At 38.0% G+C, this 24625-nt stretch overlaps 1 protein-coding gene and 1 long non-coding RNA gene across 2 annotated transcripts in view; both read left to right on the forward strand.

Annotated features, from left to right (window-relative positions):
- Window positions 1-14064, forward strand: part of LOC122972322 (CD276 antigen-like) — a 29475-nt gene extending 15411 nt beyond the window's left edge. Inside the window, exons 5-7 of the mRNA XM_044339308.1 lie at window positions 405-695; window positions 12540-12687; window positions 13422-14064. Of these exons, the coding sequence (XP_044195243.1) occupies window positions 405-695; window positions 12540-12687; window positions 13422-13470 (488 nt within the window). The 3' untranslated portion in view covers window positions 13471-14064. The remainder of the gene's footprint in view (window positions 1-404; window positions 696-12539; window positions 12688-13421) is intronic.
- LOC122972324 lies at window positions 4943-6754 on the forward strand. Its single transcript, XR_006399727.1, has 2 exons — window positions 4943-5079; window positions 6520-6754. It is a non-coding gene; the product is annotated as an uncharacterized LOC122972324 (long non-coding RNA).
- Window positions 14065-24625: the final 10561 nt, after the last annotated feature.

Below are 24625 nucleotides of genomic sequence, written 5' to 3' on the forward strand. Positions count from 1 at the left end.
GCATTCATTAGGCAGACACTTCAATCCAAAGCAACTTACATTTAGGGAGCAATTTGAGGTTGAAGGGGACATATGCTATCCTCACTAAAAGTTGTTGCAAGCAACGTATTTTTCAGCTGTACAGCCAGCTTAACATTATATTCTCCAGCATTGCATCCTCCAAGGATCAGACTGTGTAAACCTGTTTACTATTCCCTCACTTCCTTTTCAAAACAGTTATTGGGAATCACCACTAGGTGGTACTAAAGAACATACAAAAGAAACCAATACACTGAGTCCAATACAGGACATGTCATGCTTTTTGTGATTTTCAAAATTAGGTTGACACTTTCCTTGTATTAAATGTGCATCTTAATTTTATTGCAATTTTCTGTTTTGTGTGTTTTTATATTATTTCAATTCAGCCCCAATCACCGGTTCAGTCACTAAAACAACAATCCGCTGTCCTCCCTCAAACATTTCCCTAACGGGCCTCGTCTGGAGATTTAACCACAGTCAGACCATCCTGAACAGGACCGGGGCTGAGGTCAGCTGCACAGAGGAGTGGAGGCCGCTGGTGAAGGATGTGTCCGAGTCAGGCGACCTCACGCTTGAGGACTTGTCTTCAAATCAGGAGGGGATGTACACGTGTGAACGCAGTAATAATAAGGAGACATGCGTAACCGGTATCTTCTTGAGGATAGAGAATAGTCAAGGTAAGGTAGCATGAAGTAGGAATGTTCAGTCTATCTGAACAAGAGCTGTTATTACCTGTGATACTGTATATTACTTGGTTTAATACTTAATACTACTACATGACTCACTGTATCAGACAGTTCCAGTTATTCGCTGTGCTGAAGTGTGTCATGGAATCATAAACTGTCGATTCCAGACATGTTTCACACTCTCAAAAGAATCAAAAACATTTTTTATTAGATTTTTGGCCCACTGGAACACAGAAAGTTATCAAGTCACAATGTTGGTGTCATTCATAAAAAGCAAAAAGCAACATTTTCTTAAGAAAATCTGACACAAAGCAGATAAAGCGAGAGTAACTTCCACTAAGGGGCAGTTTAAGTGTACACTATATTTAGAACATTTTCACTGCTTTACCTTGCCGTCAGACAGCCCTTTCCTTTGGCACAAGCTGCCTTTTATTTCTAAAATTTTAGAGAAGGTTGTCGCCAAACAGCTCACTGCTGTCTTGACTGCACACAACATTTTTGATAAGTTTCAATCAGGTTTCCTTCAGAAGCATTCCACCAAAACTGCTCTTCTCAGAGTTTCCAGTGATATATTGATGTCATTAGATGTGGGTGAGTGCTCCATTTTAGTGCTGCTGGATCTTAGCGCAGCTTTTGACACTGTTGATCACAGAATAATGACTGAAAGGTTCAGGCAATATGTGGGTGTCGTTACATCTTCCCGACGTAATGGGAAAGATTGCACAGTGAACTCGGCAGCCGCACATTTCTCTGTTCTGTATTTCTCTGTTTTGTGTCTTCAGGTTATGCTAACCCATTGTTGCTAACTTTGGAGCTAACCCCCTTCACTTTTCCAGCATTTGGGGAAACAACAGACGTGACTTTTTAGCATTTATTAACTGACACATTGTAGTCTGTACTGTACATTTACTGCCAGACTGACAACTTACTACTAACCTTTTCCTCTGCTCCCCTCGTATCCACCGTCACTTCTCTGTCCCTCGCTCTTTCCCGCTCGCTACGCAAACATACTCCTTAACGGAGCCGCGCGACCAGTGGTTTCCCAGGCAACGACACAGAGGTTGACTCACGTACCGGAACAGCGCTGCTCAGAGACTCCCAAACGCTGTCGATTTCAAATCAAAATCAAATATTAAATTTTTTGGGGGGCCTGGCGGGGGTTCTCGTTGTGTCATTATGGAGAAACACAGATTCAGTAAACGTTCAGTAACCGTTGAGAACAGTTAGACCCAGCAGTCTCTGTTAGGTTGGGCGAGTTCAAAGTTGTGAAAACAACGGGGGTGTTTTGAATACACCCCCGTTTTCACAGGTAATTTGTTAGTCTGTCCCCCCCGCCGCAGGAAATAATGGATTAATCCTGGAAAGCTGTTGATGTAGCTCTTTCTCATTATGAAAATAACACGGAGATTATTCGACCAATGAGAATTTAGTCAGACGAGAGCATATCGACCAACTAATCGACCAGTCGACCAGCAGACTACAGCCCTAGTCTCAATATTTAGCTGCTGTCGCTGGTTGAAATGACAGACATGAACTAGCTGCAGTTCAGATCAGCTGTAGCTAATTAACATTAATTCTATAACAGCTAATATGAAAAGTTTATCTGTTAATGTGTCTGCAGCTGCTGTCTGGATTCAGACAAAGATTGTTTGTGAGTGAAAAGACAAAAATCACTCTGTAACAAACTGTACGACCACCAGATGAATGATACAAGAGGATTCAGATTCAATTATTGGATCTGATACTGTATTTAAAACTGAAAGGATTTAATAAAATGTATTAATGGAAAATATATGGAGTGACATTTAACTGGCTTTATGAAAACATGTTAATACATGTCACAGGTGAACAGTATTTGTCGTTGCACTTGTGGAAGTTTGGTTTGTAGGAAGTTCAATTAAAACTCTTTCTCTGTTTCAGACAGTTCAACTAATGTGACAGGAATTGTAAGCGGGGTGGTTGGAGCCATTTGGTGTGTATTCGTAGGCCTGGTAGTATACTGGATATATAAAAAGGTTGGAAAGGACAGACAGACATATCAGACAGAAAAAGGAAGCCCACAGAACCCAGGACCATCCAACGGTGTCTCAAAGTAAGTATATCCTCTGTACTGAATACAAAAACACTGCTGCACTATAATGAACTCTGTATGAGCTGCAACTTTGTTTAAGCAGAATATTGTATTTAGTTTTATTAGTAAAATCATGTCTAGTTTGATTTCCTCAAATCATTTTAGTGCATATCATGCTGTAATTCATTTATTCAATCAATAACTTTGTTGCAAGTTGTGTTTATTGTTTATATCATGTTTTGCCAAACACAGAGATCATAAAACACCAAGGAATAAAATGAAGTTACATAAAAATATAAATTGACAAGACTGGGATGATAAAACATAGCAACACATTAAATATTCATAAATTCTTACCTTTATGAATTAATTAAGTTGTTCAGTTCAAATCAAGCTTTAAATTAATTTCTGTCTCAGCTTAAAAGATGAATCAGTTGTGATGATGATTCAAACTCAGGATAAATATATTGGAGATGACTTTAGGTTTGATCTTGATGTGTTTCAGCACTGATTTTTATTCTATTTTGTTTTCAGTCCGGCAGAGGATATTCTATTGAACGAGAGAGAAAATGGGGGAGAATAAAGATGAAGGAAAATATATCCATCTGCTCCGTTGTAATGAAGCCTCTGATCACATGATGCTGCTCTGAAGAGTGACTGTAATAAATTATTGTGAACAAACTGACACATGAATGTAAAAATATACAGGAAGTGGAAACTCTGGACAAAGAGACACTTACTGCATTCAGACTGAAAATAAGTCCTGCATTAAAAAATGCAACGGGCCGTGTTGATTAAATATCCCCTCCATGTTTTAAGATGAATATAAAATACTCTACTTTGAATAATGATTTCTGTCCAATATGATAACAACATCTTGTTAAAATTAAAATGACACCTCCTCCACCAGGAATGTCTTTGACGGATGACGTTGCAGTAAAAGTTGAACCTGGTTCAATAGAAGACTCTGCAGTGTTTTGCTCTCTGTCAGCAAACTGCCGCTGTTCAAATGACTGGGAGATGTGACAATATCTGAAACAGTAGAAATGAGTTACAGAAGAGTATCTGCCATTGTTGTAATGATTTAATGATGGTTTGGTCATTTTATAAATATTTAAAAACAGAATACTTCAAACGAGAAATCCAGGCATTTCAAATGTAAGAAAATGTAACAAACGAGGAAGTAAATGTTAAAAAAGCCTTTATTATAGTGGCTAAATCATCTTTAAAAAGCCACTACAATAAAGGCTTTTTAATATTTCCCTCATTTGTTACATTTTCTTATATTTGGAGCACCTGGATTGCTTTCTTGTTTGAAGTTTTCTGTTTCTTTTTTCCCCTGTTTTCCAAGAGCACCAGTCACTTTTTTTTGTATCTACGTTGGATTATAGAGCAACCAGTCATCTGTTTTTCCATTTAAAAACAGCAGTTTGAAGTAAACACACACTAAATCTCCTTTTTTCTTTTTTCCAACTTTTCACAAGTTATACTTTTATTTCTGTTTGTTCTTTGGCCTCAATCTGTCAAAAGTGAAATTCACAATCAACGACACCCCGCCTGGACGGGGCAGAGTGTGTGTGGAGCGAGAGAGCGAGCGGGTGTGACTGTTACGGCGAAAGGTTAACGCCCGGCTACACAAGATGTTTCATGAAGAAATAGCCCATTTTCTTAAAGAGACTACGCCACTCGTATAACACGGGTGGTAGCAGCATTTAATCCTCCACGGAAACTTCATAAGTAAGTAAGTTATTATTCGCCACATTAGTTCGTGTTAACGTGTGAAAAAAAAGGGGGGGGGGGGGGGGGGGGGGGGGGGGTGTAAATCACAATTTATGTTGTTTTTAGGGGTGCTTGATTATGACAAAAATCATAATCATGATAATCTTATTCAATATTGAGATCATGATTATTTAACATGATCACTTTTTGACTGTCATTTTTGCCAGTTGTTGATGTTGATATATGCACATATTTTTTCCACTTGTCTGAGGAGACTATTATACATGCAATCATATATTGTACTAATGATCAAGAAAGACTATAGCCTTATATGAGGGAAGAACTTTAATGCTGAGCTACTGAACTCCAGTCTTCCTAAGTTCTTCCTTCATATATTGTCTTTCTTGATCATAGTATAATCTATGCTTGCATGCATAATAGCCTCCTCAGCCAGCTGGTAAAAATATGTGCATATATCGGCAATCGGCCACAATGAGTTGGAAATATCAGCATATCGGATAGAGACTACGCCACTCGTATAACACGGGTGGTAGCAGCATTTAATCCTCCACGGAAACTTCATAAGTAAGTAAGTTATTATTCGCCACATTAGTTCGTGTTAACGTGTGAAAGAACGTGCTGCAGTCATTGAATTTAGACAAACAGGTTTTTTCAAACATTAGGCAGCAGTAAGCTACTACTATGTACTGTACAGATAACTTGGTGGTTAATGTTGCAGTCACAATGACGAACTCACCGTCTAAAAGACACTTCTTATTTGTGAAATAATGTTTCAGTCTGCTCTGTAACCACTGAATCTAAATTTCATCTCATGGTCTTCTCATTAACGCAAATAATTAGGTGCCATGACCTGTAGGAATGTCGTAGAGAGATCCAACCAAAACTTAATTATTCGTCTCATCAAGACCTACAAATCATTCGCTGACGCCCCTGACCTCAATCCAACAGGATTACAAAGAAAAACTTTGTGATAACTCGAACGGTTTAGATTTTGTAAGCCCTGGAAGTTGTAGTGTGACATCACACCTTACAATGTAAAGCAATGGGGAGGCAATCTCTAGGCATGGACTTTGTGTCAAACAAATGGTTCTGATGTCTAAACTATAAGTCTGACCACTTTGAAACCTGTATCAATGGTTTCAGGACGAAATTTCCTACAAAAATGTGATTTTTAATGTAGGATTTAGCCAAAGTCATGGGATTTATGAGGATAAATCCCATGACTTTGGCTAAATCCTACATCTATATATATATATATATATATATATATATATATATATATATATATATATATATATATATATATATATATGTAGGATTTTTATATATATATATATATAAAATCAGATTTGGTGGGCTTAATAGGGACGTTTACCCTATATGTTTTAATTGTAAGGGACCGCAGATGAAAATGAGCTTGAAGCTAAATCTAGTGCAGTACATCAGGTGTCAACATTTATGTTTCATACTGTACATGGTCCCATTAAATACAATACAACAACAAAATCATGCCACGGTTATTGCTAAGTAAATGAAACTAATGCTGTATCCCAGACACTTCAGAAATAGTATATAATATAAATATAATAGTTTTTGGCCCAAAAGATGCTCAGCCAGTCAAAATGACTCAGAGCAGTATCAGAGCACAGAGAGAGAGTAACAGAGAGTCAAGCAGAAGTCTACCAAGGTCAAGACCAGGACAGTTCCAACCCCTCTTCACCAGGTCAGAAAACATTTAGGCACAACAAGATAATGACAACAGGTAAAAATAACTGCATCCCATATAACATGACCTTGAAGTTCACAAATGGACATCCATCATCCATCTCCTGGCTTCCCAAGTTAATACACAATTACACTGTTTTCATTAAGTTGCTACTTCTGGTTATGTGTACGTTGTACATACTGTATATAGAATTGAGTTGGAGATGTAACTGAGAGAAACAGAGAGACACCTGTCCACGAGGGGTTCCTTGATGTTTATTGTCTCTTGTGTTACTGCAGATCCCAGTAAAGACTCCCAAAGAGAGAGCCGTCATTATGCTGCGGTTTTGTGACTGTTAGAGCAGGATGTCTGGCATCAAGAGTATCTTTCTGGTGGTCGTGACCTTTCTGCGTTCTCCTCCTGCCAGAGGAGGTGAGTATGTGTCTGATCTTTTTCCAGTCTAAAACTAAACTGCAGATATTTTTAAACTTAGTACAATGTGTTGTCATGGTTGCTTTTACCAGAGAAAGGGTAGAGAGAGAAGAAGGAGGTAGAGGAGAGTGAACCATGGATGTAGAAAGAGAACTGGATACAGTGTCGGAGGCGGGGCCCCGCTCATTCCTATGAAAGTTGTGCCCATAGAGCCCCTGTGGGTCCCCTGTGGGGCCCATAGAGCAAGCGCACTAATGACTTCTGCTGGCTGAGCCGGCGGGGGTTATGATGCTCAATAAATGTATCCGCAGATTTACAGACGTATCTTTCACAATGTAAGTCTATGGGAAAAAGTCTCTTTGGGCCCAATAGCATCACGTGACGTTGTAATTACATGGTTTTGCCATTATGTCAAATTGGCTTCACAGCCCGGCGCTGTTTCTGGGGACTTGAAGCCACTGAGCAACTTTGATAGGAATGAAGAGGGCCCCACTTCCAACGCTGTTATTAGTTCTCTTTATACATCCATGGAGTGAATGGGGGAATTGAGAGAGGTGTAATGGCAGCAGGCTTATCTGTGGTTCGGACCTTGATAAAAAAGCTATGAGGAAAACCCAGAACGTGTCGGACTGATTTATTCCCTCACACACACCCACATCACTTACAATATTATTATTATATTTAATTCAGTTATCAAATTGTGCTGTTCTGGAACACATTTAGTTCCACATGTCACACAGTCATCTTCAGCTGAATGAAAACAAATATATCAGATCAAGTTTCTCTGATTGTGACTTATATGGTCAAACAACTTATTGATCAGATTTTTACAGAGAGCTCACTTGGATTCAACTGTTTTCTCTGAACTGAACCTTGACGACGTCTCCATGTGATGTTTTACAGATGTTGAGGTCTCCTGCGTTTTCAATGAAAGCTGCATCTTGCCGTGTGGATTTCAAGCAGTGGATGAGGATCACAACCTCATCAACTGGACTCACGAGACAGCAGGAAATGTTCTGGTCCATTCTTACCATGACAACCAAGACCAGCTCTTTCACCAGAACCAGCGCTTCAGAGGCAGGACATTGCTGCTCAACGACCAAATCTCCAGAGGAAACGCCTCGCTCCTGCTGAAAGGGGTGGAGGTTCAAGACCGGGGCAGATATAAATGTTACACCAGCACCATCACTGGAAACAAGGAGACATTTATCAACCTAAAAGTGGACGGTACGGAAACTCATAGTATTTCCAGAAAATAAGAATAAGAAATACTATTAGCAGTGCATTTCATCATATTAGAATTACATGAAATCAACTAATTGTTCATCATTAACATTAACATATTGATGTGTTAGTCATCATGTGTACTACAGTGTAATCCCATAAACCACGAGTAATAGTTGAATAGTAGTGGGGATACTCACGCCAAATTGTTTTACTATGTACATATAGCTTTTTGTACTATTCCTCTTTGCAATATTTAAAGTGGCTATGATCGATATTTTTCATAATAACAATGTTTGAAATGACAATAGTGTAACGTGAGAGGCATCGCTCATGGTGATGAAACTTTACGGAGCTTTATAGTGAGTTTCAGCTCATTGTTTATCTGTCTGGCTGCAACTTTACTGTTCTGGTTCACTCTCAGAGCTCTCATAGCGTCGTTTTCAGAGAAAAAGCTGTAAAAAGCCACTGTACACTACCTGCTCAGCACCAAACAGCAAACACAGTTAGCTGTAAACTAGCTGGTGAACATAGTGGAGCATTTAGCAGCTAAAGAGCCAGATATTTCCCTCAGGAGTTGGTAGAGAGTAAAAACAGAGCTAAAAGAGAGTGAATATTGGACTCACCGGGCTACGCTGCCCCCTAGTGGTCAAAAAAAATCTGTAAATGCAGGTTTAAACTGATCCGCTGACAAAATAGTGTTTCCTACAGTGTTTCCTATCTCCTTCGGTTCTGAATCGATTTCCAAATGTCAAAAATCGATTATCTAAATGTTAGGTAATTTTAGTCATATCAAGTGGATATCTGCCACATTTACAGTCTTTTTAGCATCAAATTCCTTCTTTGTGTTTCCTCAGACAGTGTTTCCCTGTTGAGCTGTGGTGGAAGTATAGTAACAAAAAGAGGGACTTTGGCACTAAAAAGACTGTAACGTTGAAAGATATCTACTCGATTTGACTCATTTGGATGATGAAGCTTCATATTAGCTTCAGATGAAAAAAAATTTGTTTGCTCAGTTTCCTCCTTGGCTCAGCTAGTTTTGATCTGCGTTGATTTGTCGGCCTCTGAAAGCACTGAAAATGCACTTTCATTCAATTCAAAACTTGAACTGAATTGGCTTCCTCTCCCCCCTCCCCACCATAGACCCATTTTGGTCTTTTCTAGGGGGGACCAGCAGGTCAACAGTAAATGCCACATAGAAATGATATACATCATCTGAAAGCTGGGAGCCTGAAGATTAATTTGAGATGCAGCTGGGTTGATATCATTTGTAACAAAGAGTTAATGCAAAATTTAACCATTTTTGACCAGTCGAGAATTGATGAAAGTGGTCAAAATCCTTCCAAAATACCACATTTAGACATCGAGACCTTGAGGAACAAGGAAAATGGAAAAGTTTGTGCTGTAATTTGGTATCAAACTTTTGACATTTGGAGATTTCTGTAACAATTGCATTTTTCTGTGATTGGATGGCGAGCACTTCTGTTCTGGAAATTGCTCAGAAACTCCCTTATTGTCAATAAACCTAGGAAAGCCAAACATCCTCTGAATGCTCTTGGTCTCTAGTTTGTGGTTGTAAAGTTTCATGAGGCTGTGATTATTCTAGAGGTCACAATAGGTCATTTTGTACAGTGAGGTCAAGTTTCAAAAAATGGTCTCACTACAATGAAATGGCTATTGTGGGGACTAACATCATCACTCGTGAATACAATTAGGCTCATTGAATCCACAAGAGTCTCAGCTTTCCAGTCATATCAGATTTATGTAATTCCAAGACTGTTTGGGGACCCAGTATGCAGAAATATTCAAATACACCATTTTTAGAATAGGCAAAAAAACACATTTATACTGCATGCAAAAACTACATCAAATTAGCATATATTTGGCATGTCTGTAAAAGGGAGACTTGTGGGTAACCACAGAACATGTTTTCATTCAGTTATCTTGAGGTGAGAGGTCAAAGGACCCCTTTGAAAATTGCCAGGCCAGTTTCTCCCTCGCCAAAATCTAGCTTAAATTTGGAGTGTTATTTAGCCCCCTTCCCAACAAGCTAGCATGACATGGTTGGTACCGATGGATGCCTTAGGTTGTCTAATTTCATATGATACCAGAATCTTCACTCTAGAGCCTCTTTCACACATAGTTCCTGGTAAATTACTGAGATAACCTTTCAGGGACTATTCACATATGCAGCTAGATTCAGGAACATTTCTGTCTTGCACCTTTTCACACATAACATGGCAATGCTGGAATAGATGGAGCAAGGGACCAACTTAAAAAAAGGAGAGAGGGCGAAACTCGCACAACTCAGATCAAACTTTCAAACTAGTCAGTGCTTATCAAATATGAATCAAAAATATGTTATTTGTCACCTCAAATGTTTTTAGAAACATATTTTAGTGTACTGTTTAGCCAAAATATGAGAAAGTTTGTGATGCGGTCGCCACGTTGAAAACAGACTAGCCAAAACCAAGCACCGCCCAACTTCATTCACAACACAGCCATACTGGCATTTTATCAATCCCTGCTCCCATTCACACATGACCCCATGCAGGAAATGTTGCTGAACATTTCAGAGACGGACTGCATGTGTGAAAGGGGCTTAGCTTTAAAAGCTGAGCTGAGCCTGCTACAACCTCAGAAAGACAGTAATATCGGCCAAGGCCTTGTGGAGTTTTAAGATGTTTAATTAGAAATCTTTCCCTACTCCCTATTCATTTGTGGTTTCAGTATAATTATTCAGTAAAGTTTGGTAATCAAAATACTTTAAGGAATGAAAACTTTGAAAGTACAAATGTCATCTGATTGTAAAGCTACAACTTTAAGGCACTTCATGGTTATAGAGGGAGGCAAAGAAGGGAGGAAAATCAAATTTTGTGGCATCACTCAACCCTACCGCTCAGTTCTCCTTCTTTACCACTTCAAAAATATGTTGCTATAAAGTGAATCTTTTGGTTTTTTTGTGTTTTTTCAGCTCCAGTCCGTAAAGTCGACATTCAGCGGGTAAAAAACAAGATTACCTGCAGATCAGACGGGATCTACCCTGAGCCTGAGCTCACCTGGTCCACCAATCCTCCATCCAACATGACTTTCCAGAACAAAACTGAAGTCCAGCAGACTGAGCAGCAGCTCTACAACATCATCAGTTCTCTGATACTTTCAGACAGTGCTGATGATCTGACCTACAACTGCACCGTCAGCACTCAGACAAGCAGCAGCAGAGCCTCACTGAGGACATTACGTAAGTATCAATTGTGCAAACATACAGTATATCTATTATTGTGTTCCAGCTGTTCAACTTTCAGCTTCTTTCGGGGTAATAATAAAGTTACATTGCATTCATTAGGCAGACACTTCAATCCAAAGCAACTTACATTTAGGGAGCAATTTGAGGTTTAAGGGGACATGTCATGCTTTTTGTGATTTTCTGTTATTTTTATACTGTTATGATGGCAGGTGTTAAACATGGTTTAAAGTTCTGAAACTTGAAGTTATGTAAAAATGCTCCTGAAAGTCAAAAGCCAGGCTTTCAGCCTGCTTTGAACACTTCATTTGCAAAGTTACCTCTACTTCCTCCTTCCTTCCACTTTCAGCAGATGAATGTGAAAACAAATTCTGCACACACATCATTCTGCACAGAGAAGCTCAAACATTCAACTGAAGGAACAAGAAGAAAAACATAGTTTTGAGAAGAGGGAGACTTTAAATTATTAAGTAAGAAACAACTGGAAGTAAACAAGTGCATAATAATACCATAAACAACAAGAAAGTAGTGCAACAATTATCAAAGTGCTAAAAGGTTAAAGTGGCTCAAGTGTTGAGGTGTTTCTTTTAAAATGTGTAATAACGTTCTTTCCAAAGAGTCAAATTATACATTTAAGCCAGACTTGTAGTCATAAGTGTCATGCAGACAGTAGTATAGTAGAGTAGTCTTGGTACAGCAGCTGGGATGTGTCGATCCTTAAAGCAAATGTGACAAAATGCTGCTTGATGTGCATCGATGGTAGGAAATAAAACAGTAGTGAATCCAAACACAATGACACGTCATAATGTGCAACAGCATCTTTTAGTGAAAGTAGGGATGAGTCCTGATATCCGGTTCCATTTTGGATCCAGTTCTTGGTCGGCAAAACACCAGGATTCTTTATGAGTCTCTTATTAAACCTTTTATCTTTCCTCACTGTTTTTATTAGCAAAGAGCACTAAAAACATACAGTATACTGTAGGTAGCAGGTGTCTCAATATTTAGCTGCTGTCACTGGTTGAAATGACAGACATGAACTAGCAGCAGATCAGATCAGCTGTAGCTAATTAACATTAATTAAAGTTTATCTGTTAATGTGTCTGCAGCTGCTGTCTGGATTCAGACAAAGATTGTTTGTGAGTGAAAAGACAAAAATCACTTTGTAACAAACTGTACGACCACCAGATGAATGATACAAGAGGATTCAGATTCAATTATTGGATCTGATACTGTATTTAAAACTGAAAGGATTTCATAAAATGCATTAATGGAAAATAGATGAAATGACTTTTACCTGGAAACAATGAAAACATGTTAATACATGTCACCAGTGAACATTTTGATGCAACAGTATTTGTCATTACACTTGTGGAAGTTTGGTTTGTAGGAAGTTCAATTAAAACTCTTTCTCTGTTTCAGACAGTTCAACTAACGTGGCAGCAATTGTAGGCGGGGTGGTTGGAGCTGTTTTGTTTGTAGTATTAATGGTCCTGGGAGTATACTGTGTTAGAAATCGGACAGCAGCAAGAGACCCACAGAACCCAGAACCATCCAACTGTATCTCAAAGTAAGTATATCCTCTGTACTGAATACAAAAACACTGCTGCACTATAATGAACTCTGTATGAGCTGCGACTTTGTTTAAGCAGAATATTGTATTTAGTTTTATTACTAAAATAATGTCTAGTTTGATTTCCTCAAATCATTTTAGTGCATATCATGCTGTAATTCATTTATTCAATCAACAACTTTTGCAGATGTTGCTGTATGACTGATGATTTGTGATACAAGTTGTGTTTATTATTTATCATCTTCTGCCCATTGTTTTCACTGGTTTTATTGTTTTTATTGGTGAATCAAAGACACATTTCTGCCCGAATATTAATAATAATAATAACAATAATAATAAACAATAAACTTTTTTATTTATTCAGCTGTTTTCTTAACAAAGTTACAAAGTGTTTCACAGAAAAAGAAGAAAGAATTAAAAAACATTAATTACACAAATTAAAAACAAACAGATCATAAAACAACAGGAAATAAAATGAAGTTACACAAAAATATAAATTGACAAGACTGGGATGATAAAACATAGCAACACATTAAATATTCATAAATTCTTACCTTTATGAATTAATTAAGTTGTTCAGTTCAAATCAAACTTTAAATTAATTTCTGTCTCAGCTTAAAAGATGAATCAGTTGTGATGATGATTCAAACTCAGGATAAATATATTGGAGATGACTTTAGGTTTGATCTTGATGTGTTTCAGCACTGATTTTTATTCTATTTTGTTTGCAGTCCAGCAGAGGAGATTCTATTGAACGAGAGAGAAAATGGGGGAGAATAAAGATGAAGGAAAATATATCCAGCTGCTCCGTTGTAATGAAGCCTCCGATCACATGATGCTGCTCTGAAGAGTAACTGTAATAAATGAATGTCGACAAACGGACACATGAATGTAAAAATATACAGGAAGTGGAAACTCTGGACAAAGAGACACTTACTGCATTCAGACTGAAAATAAGTCCTGCATTAAAAAATGCAACGGGCCGTGTTGATTAAATATCCCCTCCATGTTTTAAGATGAATATAAAATACTCTACTTTGAATAATGATTTCTGTCCAATATGATAACAACATCTTGTTAAAATTAAAATGACATCTCCTCCACCAGGAATGTCTTTGCCGGATGACGTTGCAGTAAAAGTTGAACCTGGTTCAATAGAAGACTCTGCAGTGTTTTGCTCTCTGTCAGCACACTGCCGCTGTTCAAATGACTGGGAGATGTGACAATATCTGAAACAGTAGAAATGAGTTACAGAAGAGTATCTGCCATTGTTGTAATGATTTAATGATGGTTTGGTCATTTTATAAATATTTAAAAACAGAATACTTCAAACGAGAAATCCAGGCATTTCAAATGTAAGAAAATGTAACAAACGAGGAAGTAAATGTTAAAAAAGCCTTTATTATAGTGGCTAAATCATCTTTAAAAAGCAACTACAATAGGGGCTTTTTAATATTTCCCTCATTTTCGACATTTTTTTATATTTAGGGCACCTGGATTGCTTTCTTGTTTGAAGTTTTCTGTTTCTTTTTTCCCTGATTTCCAAGAGCACCAGACACATTTTTTTGTATCTACGTTGGATTATAGAGCAACCAGTCATCTGTTTTTCCATTTAAAAACAGCAGTTTGAAGTAAACACACACTAATTCTCCTTTTTTCTTTTGTCCAACTTTTCACAAGTTATACTTTTATTTCTGTTTGTTCTTTGGCCTCAATCTGTCAAAAGTGATATTCACAATCAACGTTTCAACCCGTCAAATCAATGAGACCACGGCGGGGCAGGGTGTCATGCCAGGAAGTGGTCGAGAGCTAGAGAACGACAGAACGAGCGGGTGGGCAGAACGGGTGTGGTCGGGGACCGAGAGAGGGGTTCACGTTAGCTGTTAGCTCTGACAGTACAGTTGTACAGTTTTAGTTGTTCGGACAGAGAATAAATGCTGCAACTTCTCGAGATTGAAGCTGAGTTCCCGTTTCTTGCTTGCTACCTGTTGATAAAGTTAGCGGTAACGTCAGCCCTGGAGCTTCCCGACCACGGTCTGGACGCTGAAGCAGGACAGGTTACGCCCGGATAGAGGAAATAGCCCACTTTCTTAAAGAGACTACGCAACTTCATTTAATACTCCACGGAAACTTCATAAGTAAGTAAGTTATTATTCGCCACATTAGTTCGTGTTAACGTGTGAAAGAACGTGCTGCAGTCATTGAATTTAGACACTTCTTATTTGTGAAATAATGTTTCAGTCTGCTCTGTAACCACTGAATCTAAATTTCATCTCATGGTCTTCTCATTAACGCAAATAATGAGGTGCCATGACCTGTAGGAATGTCGTAGAGGGATCGAACCAAAACTTAATTATTCGTCTCATCAAGACCTTCAAATCATTCGCTGACGCCCCTGACCTCAATCCAACAGGATTACAAAGAAAAACTTTGTGATAACTCGAACGGTTTAGATCTAGCAAGCCCTTGGACTGCGTAACACAGTTACTTAGTGTTTCTACACATCCGACAGCAGTGTTCAATCCTTACTTTTTTTCAAGGAGTACATGTGCTCCTAAATGAAAAAAATTAGGAGCACACATATAACTTAAGGAGCACACTGAAAAATATTCAAGTAACAGTTTCTTAAAGAAAACAATTCATTATATACATATTTACAATTTATCACATGCATATTTAAACTCTTTGTGTGTGTGTGTGTGTGTGTGTGTGTGTGTGTGTGTGTGTAAATCACAATTTATGTTGTTTTTAGGGGTGCTTGATCATGACAAAAATCATGATCATGATTATCTTATTCAATATTGAGATCATGATTATTTAACATGATTACTTTTTGACTGTCATTTTTGCCAGTTGCTGATGTTGATATATGCACATATTTTTTCCACTTGTCTGAGGAGACTATTATACATGCAATCATATATTGTACTAATGATCAAGAAAGACTATAGCCTATATGAGGGAAGAACTTTAATGCTGAGCTACTGAACTCCAGTCTTCCTAAGTTCTTCCTTCATATATTGTCTTTCTTGATCATAGTATAATCTATGCTTGCATGCATAATAGCCTCCTCAGCCAGCTGGTAAAAATATGTGCATATATCGGCAATCAGCCACAATGAGTTGGAAATATCAGCATATCGGATATCGGCAAAAATCTAATGTAGTGCATCCCAAGTTAAAAGTCTTTACATTCCTAAAAATAGACTTGATGAAAATTAGGAAATTAATTTGTTTTACACACAAACTCATCAAGGGTTTTCAATTTACTAATTGAAATTCAAGTGAATGGGCACAAAACTTGCATGATTTTGATGACACAGGTGTGAGCAAGACAGCCATGTCTCATGTTTCGCCATGACAGAGGAAGTTGCTATAACTTTATTGTAAATGCTCCAATCTGCACCAAACTTTACATGTTTGATAAGACTCCCGGCCTGAACACGTCTACATGACAATATTCCATCAGAGATGCAAACTGGCTGAATAGCGCCCCCTACGAAATTTCAGCAAAGCAGCCCCAACAGCAGGCAAAATAGTGGACAAAGGAAGTGATGTTTATCTCCTTCTTGCACTGTCTGAAAACAGCCCGGGTCTGAAGACATCTACAAGCCCTTCGACTGCGCCGCGGCCCGACGTGTGCAAGGGCGCGAAGGCCCGTTCAACGCTGCTTGCAGCTTTAATTTTGCTTTTAATTTGAGAAGCTTACATTATTAATGTCTAGTTGACATTGTGGGTGTATGTGATATGCTATTATGTGTAGCTTTGTAATTTGTATTTTGTATAATGTGTCCTGTGTGTTTTTTGCTTTGTACTGTTTGTTAATAAGCCCATACCAGACTTTTGACATATTAAATAAACATACTAATTAAAGAATGAAAACATTAGAAATTGGTATAAATGAATTATTGACACTTCAAATGAGAGATTAGACTTTCATTTTAATGAAAACGTTCTCACTTAAATTGGGGCATTATTTATATATATATATATATATATATATATATATATATATTATATTATTATAAAAGCGGATTTGGTGGGCTTAATAGGGACGTTTACCCTATATGTTTTAATTGTAAGGAACCGCAGATGAAAATGAGCTTGAAGCTAAATCTAGTGCAGTACATCAGGTCCCATTAAATACAATACAACAACAAAGTCATGCCACAGTTATTGCTAAGTAAATGAAACTAATGCTGTATCCCAGACACTTCAGAAATAGTATATAATATAAATATAATAGTTTTTGGCCCAAAAGATGCTCAGCCAGTCAAAATGACTCAGAGCAGTAATAGAGCACAGAGAGAGAGTAACAGAGAGTCAAGCAGAAGTCAACCAAGGTCAAGACCAGGACAGTTCCAACCCCTCTTCACCAGGTCAGAAAACATTTAGGCACAACAAGATAATGACAACAGGTAAAAATAACTGCATCCTATATAACATGACCTTGAAGTTCACAAATGGACATCCATCATCCATCTCCTGGCTTCCCAAGTTAATACACAATTACACTGTTTTCATTAAGTTGCTACTTCTGGTTATGTGTACGTTGTACATACTGTATATTGTAGAATTGAGTTGGAGATGTAACTGAGAGAAACAGAGAGACACCTGTCCACGAGGGGTTCCTTGATGTTTATTGTCTCTTGTGTTACTGCAGATCCCAGTAAAGACTCCCAAAGAGAGAGCCGTCATTATGCTGCGGTTTTGTGACTGTTACAGCAGGATGTCTGGCATCAAGAATGTCTTTCTGGTGGTCGCGACCTTTCTGTTTTCTCCTCCCGCCAGAGGAGGTGAGTATGTGTCTGATCTTTTTCCAGTCTAAAACTAAACTTCAGATATTTTTAAACTTAGTACAATGTGTTGTCATGGTTGCTTTTACCAGAGAAAGGGCAGAGAGAGAAGAAGGAGGTAGAGGGGAGTGAACTATGGATATATAAAGAGAACTGGATACAGTGTCGGAGGCGGCGCCCCGCTCATTCCTATGAAAGTGGTGCATGAAGCCAAAAAAGTCCAACTTCTTCCTTATCTGTGGGGCCCATAGAGCAAGTGCACTAATGACTTCTGCTGGCTGAACCGGCTACTTCCAGTTTAACCCTCCAGCTGACGTGAACGGGGATAAAACGTTTCAATTGTGCAGCTTTTCCAGGCTTTTGAAATATTATTGGACCAAATGGATCAAATTCTCATAGTGAGACGAGTCATTTCGCGGCGGTTGTGACGCTCAATACATGTATCCGCAGATTTACAGACGTCTCTTTCACAATGTAAGTCTATGGGAAAAAGTCTTTTTGGGCCCAATAGCATCACGTGACGTTATAATTACACAGTTTTGCCATTATGTCAAATTGGCTTCACAGCCCAGCGCTGTTTCTGGGGACTTGAAGCCACTGAGCAACTTTGATAGGAATGAAGAGGGCCCCGCTTCCAACGCTGTTATTAGTTCTCTTTATACATCCATGGAGTGAACGGGGGAATTGAGAGAGGTGTAATGGCAGCAGGCTTATCTGTGGTTCGGACCTTGATAAAAAAGCTATGAGGAAAACCCAGAACGTGTCGGACTGATTTATTCCCTCACACACACCCACATCACTTACAATATTATTATTATATTTAATTCAGTTATCAAATTGTGCTGTTCTGGAAGACATTTAGTTCCACATGTCACACAGTCATCTTCAGCTGAATGAAAACAAATATATCAGATCAAGTTTCTCTGATTGTGACTTATATGGTCAAACAACTTATTGATCAGATTTTTACAGAGAGCTCACTTGGATTCAACTGTTTTCTCTGAACTGAACCTTGACGACGTCTCCATGTGATGTTTTACAGATGAGGAGGTCTCCTGTGTTTTCATGGAAAGCTGCATCTTGCCGTGCAGATTTCAAGCTGGTGATGACGTCGCTATCGACTGGACTCACGAGACAGCAGAAAATGTTCTGGTCCACTCTTACTACAACAACCAAGACCAGCTCTCACACCAGAACCAGCGCTTTGCAGGAAGGACATCGCTGTTTAATGACCAGATCTCCAGAGGAAACGCCTCGCTCCTGCTGAAAGGGGTGGAGGTTCAAGACCAGGGCAGATATAAATGTTACACCTACACCATCACTGGAAACAAGGAGACATTTATCAACCTAAAAGTGGACGGTACGGAAACTCATAGTATTTCCAGAAAATAAGAATAAGAAATACTATTAGCAGTGCATTTCATCATATTAGAATTACATGAAATCAACTAATTGTTCATCATTAACATTAACATATTGATGCGTTAGTCATTATGTGTACTACAGTGTAATCCCATAAACCACGAATAATAGTTGAATAGTAGTGGGGATACTCACGCCAAATTGTTTTACTATGTACATATAGCTTTTTGTACTATTCCTCTTTGCAATATTTAAAGTGGCTATGATCGATATTTTTCATAATAACAATGTTTGAAATGACAATAGTGTAACGTGAGAGGCATCACTCATGGTGATGAAACTTTACGGAGCTTTATAGTGAGTTTCAGCTCATTGTTTATCTGTCCAGCTGCAACTTTACTGTTCTGGTTCACTCTCAGAGCTCTCATAGCGTCATTTTCAGAGAAAAAGCTGTAAAAAGCCGCTGTACACTACCCGCTCAGCACCAAACAGCAAACAGACACAGTTAGCTGTAGACTTGCTGGTGAACATAGTGGAGCATTTAGCAGCTAAAGAGCCAGATATTTCCCTCAGGAGTTGGTAGAGAGTAAAAACAGAGCTAAAAGAGAGTGAATATTGGACTCACCAGGTTACGCTGCCCCCTAGTGGTCAAAAAAAATCTGTAAATGCAGGTTTAAACTGATCCGCTGACAAAATAGTGTTTCCTACAGTGTTTCCTATCTCCTTCGGTTCTGAATCGATTTCCAAATGTCAAAAATCGATTATCTAAATGTTAGGTAATTTTAGTCATATCAAGTGGATATCTGCCACATTTACAGTCTTTTTAGCATCAAATTCCTTCTTTGTGTTTCCTCGGACAGTGTTTCCCTGTTGAGCTGTGGTGGAAGTATAGTAACAAAAAGAGGGACTTTGGCACTAAAAATACTGTAACGTTGAAAGATATCTACTTGATTTGACTCATTTGGATGATGAAGCTTCATATTAGCTTCAGATGAAGAAAAATTTGTTGGCTCAGTTTCCTCCTTGGCTCAGCTAGTTTTAATCTGCGTTGATTTGTCGGCCTCTGAAAGCACTGAAAATGCACTTTCATTCAATTCAAAACTTGAACTGAATTGGCTTCCTCTCCCCCCCTCCCCACCATACACCCATTTTGGTCTTTTCTAGGGGGGACCAGCAGGTCAACAGTAAATGCCACATAGAAATGATATACATCATCTGAAAGCTGGGAGCCTGAAGATTAATTTGAGATGCAGCTGGGTTGATATCATTTGTAACAAAGATTTAGTGCAAAATTTAATTGAATTGATGAAAGTGGTCAAAATCCTTCCAAAATACCACATTTAGACATCGAGACCTTGAGGAACAAGGAAAATGGTAAAGTTTGTGCTGTAATTTGGTATCAAACTTTTGACATTTGGAGATTTCTGTAACAATTGCATTTTTCTGTGATTGGATGGCGAGCACTTCTGTTCTGGAAATTGCTCAGAAACTCCCTTATTGTCAATAAACCTATGAAAGCCAAACATCCTCTGAATGCTCTTGGTCTCTAGTTTGTGGTTGTAAAGTTTCATGAGGCTGTGATTATTCTAGAGGTCACAATAGGTCATTTTATAAAGTGAGGTCAAGTTTCAAAAAATGGTCTCACTACAATGAAATGGCTATTGTGGGGACTAACATCATCACTTGTGAATACAATTAGGCTCATTGAATCCACAAGAGTCTCAGCTTTCCAGTCATATCAGATTTATGTAATTCCAAGACTGTTTGGGGACCCAGTATGCAGAAATATTCAAATACACCATTTTTAGAATAGGCAAAAAACCACATTTATACTGCATGCAAAAACTACATCAAATTAGCATATAGTTGGCATGTCTGTAAAAGGGAGACTTGTGGGTAACCACAGAACATGTTTTCATTCAGTTATCTTGAGGTGAGAGGTCAAAGGACCCCTTTGAAAATTGCCAGGCCAGTTTCTCCCTCGCCAAAATCTAGCTTAAATTTGGAGTGTTATTTAGCCCCCTTCCCAACAAGCTAGCATGACATGGTTGGTACCGATGGATGCCTTAGGTTGTCTAATTTCATATGATCGTCTTCACTCTAGAGCCTCTTTCACACATAGTTCCTGGTAAATTACTGAGATAACCTTTCAGGGACTATTCACATATGCAGCTAGATTCAGGAACATTTCTGTCTTGCACCTTTTCACACATAACATGGCAATGCTGGAATAGATGGAGCAAGGGACCGACTTAAAAAAACCTTAACTGTACAACCACCAGATGAATGACACAAGAGGATTCAGATTCAATTATTGGATTTGATACTGTATTTAAAACTGAAAGGATTTAATAAAATGTATTAATGGAAAATAGATGAAATGACTTTTACCTGGAAACAATGAAAACATGTTAATACATGTCACAAGTGAACATTTTGATGCAACAGTATTTGTCGTTGCACTTGTGGAAGTTTGGTTTGTAGGAAGTTCAATTAAAACTCTTTCTCTGTTTCAGACAGTTCAACTAATGTGGAAGGAATTGCAATCGGGATGGTTGGAGCTGTTTTGGGTGTAGTATTAATGGTCCTGGGAGTTCGCTGGATATATAAAAAAGTCAGAAGGAATGGACCGACAGACCCACAAAACCCAGGACCACCCAACGGTGTCGGTAAGTATATCCTCTGTACTGAATACAAAAACACTGCTGCACTATAATGAACTCTGTATGAGCTGCGATTATGTTTAAGCAGAATATTGTATTTAGTTTTATTACTAAAATCATGTCTAGTTTGATTTCCTCAAATCATTTTAGTGCATATCATGCTGTAATTCATTTATTCAATCAACAACTTTGTTACAAGTTGTGTTTATTATTTATCATCTTCTGCCCATTGTTTTCACTGGTTTTATTGTTTTTATTGGTGAATCAAAGACACATTTCTGCCCTAATATTAATAATAATAATAACAATAATAATAAACAATAAACTTTTTTATTTATTCAGCTGTTTTCTTAACAAAGTTACAAAGTGTTTCACAGAAAAAGAAGAAAGAATTAAAAAACAGTAATTACAGAAATGAAAAACAAACAGATCATAAAACAACAGGAAATAAAATGAAGTTACATAAAAATATAAACTGGCAAGACTGGGATGATAAAACATAGCAACACATTAAATATTCATAAATTCTTACCTTTATGAATTAATTAAGTTGTTCAGTTCAAATCAAGCTTTAAATTAATTTCTGTCTCAGCTTAAAAGATGAATCAGTTGTGATGATGATTCAAACTCAGAATAAATATATTGGAGATGACTTTAGGTTTGATCTTGATGTGTTTCAGCACTAATTTTTATTCTATTTTGTTTTCAGTCCGGCAGAGGAGATTCTATTGAACGAGAGAGAAAATGGGGGAGAATAAAGATGAAGGAAAATATATCCATCTGCTCCGTTGCAGTGAAGCCTCCGATCACATGATGCTGCTCTGAGGTGGATTATAGAGCAACCAAAACAGCAGTTTTCTTTTTCCAACTTTTCACAAGTTATACTTTTATTTCCGTTTGTTCTTTGGCCTCAATCTGTCAAAAGTGAATGAAGATGCCTTTAACTTTTGTTGATAACACCAAAGCTGCCTTGAATACATTCATATCTTGTTCATTCATGTTTGACAATCAGCCTGCATCTCAAAGTCCAGTTTTCATTGTAGTTTCCAGGTTTGTTCACTGTAGTGACCACTGGCACCGGGAGTAAGCCCCACTTTACCCTCCTCCCATATTCTTTTTAAGTTGGGAATCACTGTGTCCCCTCAAATGCCCCTATATTGCAACACTTACGGTAAAAAGCGCACATCTGCTTTGTGAACACAACAGCTGTGAACATGGTGCCAAAGCTTTGGGTCCTGGGCCGCCACTACTTCAGCCCCGAGTGGTTTGAGCTGAGCCCCGCATATTTCTGCTCCTCAAAACTGTTTTTTTAATGTAACAGACTGGAACTTAATGTGGAGGGAAAGGTGGAGAAATACGGTGCTGCACATATTATGACATTTAAAGGCTGATAAGAAAAACACTGTAGGGGAGAACAGGGTAAAATGAGCCACTGCCTGTATCTAGGTAACCATAAACAAAAGTAATCATGTGACCACAAATTAAGGAAGTATAGTTCATATTACTCAATCCATCTTGGACTCAAGCACATGGAGAGAGTGGTCAGCAAAACAGAGCAAAAAAATGATATTTGTCATGCCAAGTGAATTCTTCATGTTACTAAAGTTATCAGTCTTGTATTTAAATTAAAATAGATACGTTTTGGACATTATTACATGTTAAATTAAGTCAGTGTAAGCTACAAAACAAGGTCATAAACTCAGCATAACTGTAGCTCTGAACCACTGTGTGAAACAGTTTTGTCTAATTGGAGGTTGTGGGGTAAAACGTGCCAGTGATGTTGGAGCAAGTTGAGTCAATGAGTCAATTTAAGTATTTAAGTATTATTTTCTGATATTCTAGAGACACTGTTCATGTTTGATCCCTGTTACAAGTATTACAATGTTGATGAATAAATACCTAATTGTTGACTAATGTTAAGTTTAAGCCAAATACAAACATGCTGTACATACAGACGGGTGACAAATTAAAGGAAAAATCAACATAAAGTGTTTTAGTAAGGTGTTGGACCACCAGAACAGCTTCAGATCATTGATTCAGTCTCTGAACTCTACTGGAGGGATCAACATCATTTTTCATAAAGATATTCCCTCATTTGGTGTTGTGATGATGGTGGTGGAGAGCGCTGTCTAACACGTCAGTCCTAAATCTCTCATAGGTTCAACTGGGTTGAGATCTGGTGACTGTGAAGGTCATAGCATCTGATTCACATCATTTAATACTCATCAAACCATCAGTGACCCCTCGTGTCCTGTGAATTGGGACATTGTCATCCTGGAAGAGACCACTCCCATCAGGATAGAAATGTTTCATCATAGGATGAAGCTGATCACTCACAACTACTTTGTATTGATTAGCAGTGATTCTTCCCTCTAAGGGGACAAGTGGACCCAAACCATGTCAGCAAAATGCCCCCAAAGCATATCAGAGCCCCCAGACCCCCTCACTGTAGGGGTCAAACATTCAGACCTGGACCAGTTTTTCCTTTAATTTGTCACCTGTCTGTTTACATTGAAGCACATTTATACACATATTCTCTCTGTAGTTAACACTCAAAGATCACAATTTAATCTTTACTGAAAATGTTGAGATAACATGTGTTTGATGGCTGTAACTGTTCTGATTTTGAGTTTGAAAACCTTTATGTGTGCTGAAAATGTTGAGCAACAAACTTTGTTATCTTTCAGCTCGGATAATTATGAGGTTTTTACACAAGAAGACTGATATAACTTTTACTCTGTACATTTTTGTAAGACTTCATAATAAAGGTACAATGCAGTGAATTAATGCAGGATGTATCAGTGCTCATTAACAAAGAATCAAATCATTAAGACTTTATGTGATTAGTTAACACTTAATAGATCGTCAATTAATGAATGTTAATTCACTGTTACTTCATATATTAACTGATACAGAACCAGTGCTGGAATATTGAGGTTCTTGTACTTTACTTGAGTATTTCCATGTGATGCTACTTTCTACATTTCAGAGGGAAATATTGTACTTTCTACTCCACTACATTTATTTGACAGCTTTAGTTACTTTTCAGATGAAGATTTGACACAATGGATAATATAACAAGCTTTTAAAATACAACACATTGTTAAAGATGAAA

Source organism: Thunnus albacares, chromosome 21 (genome assembly GCF_914725855.1).
Source record: "Thunnus albacares chromosome 21, fThuAlb1.1, whole genome shotgun sequence".
Classification (NCBI taxonomy): Eukaryota; Metazoa; Chordata; class Actinopteri; order Scombriformes; family Scombridae; genus Thunnus; species Thunnus albacares.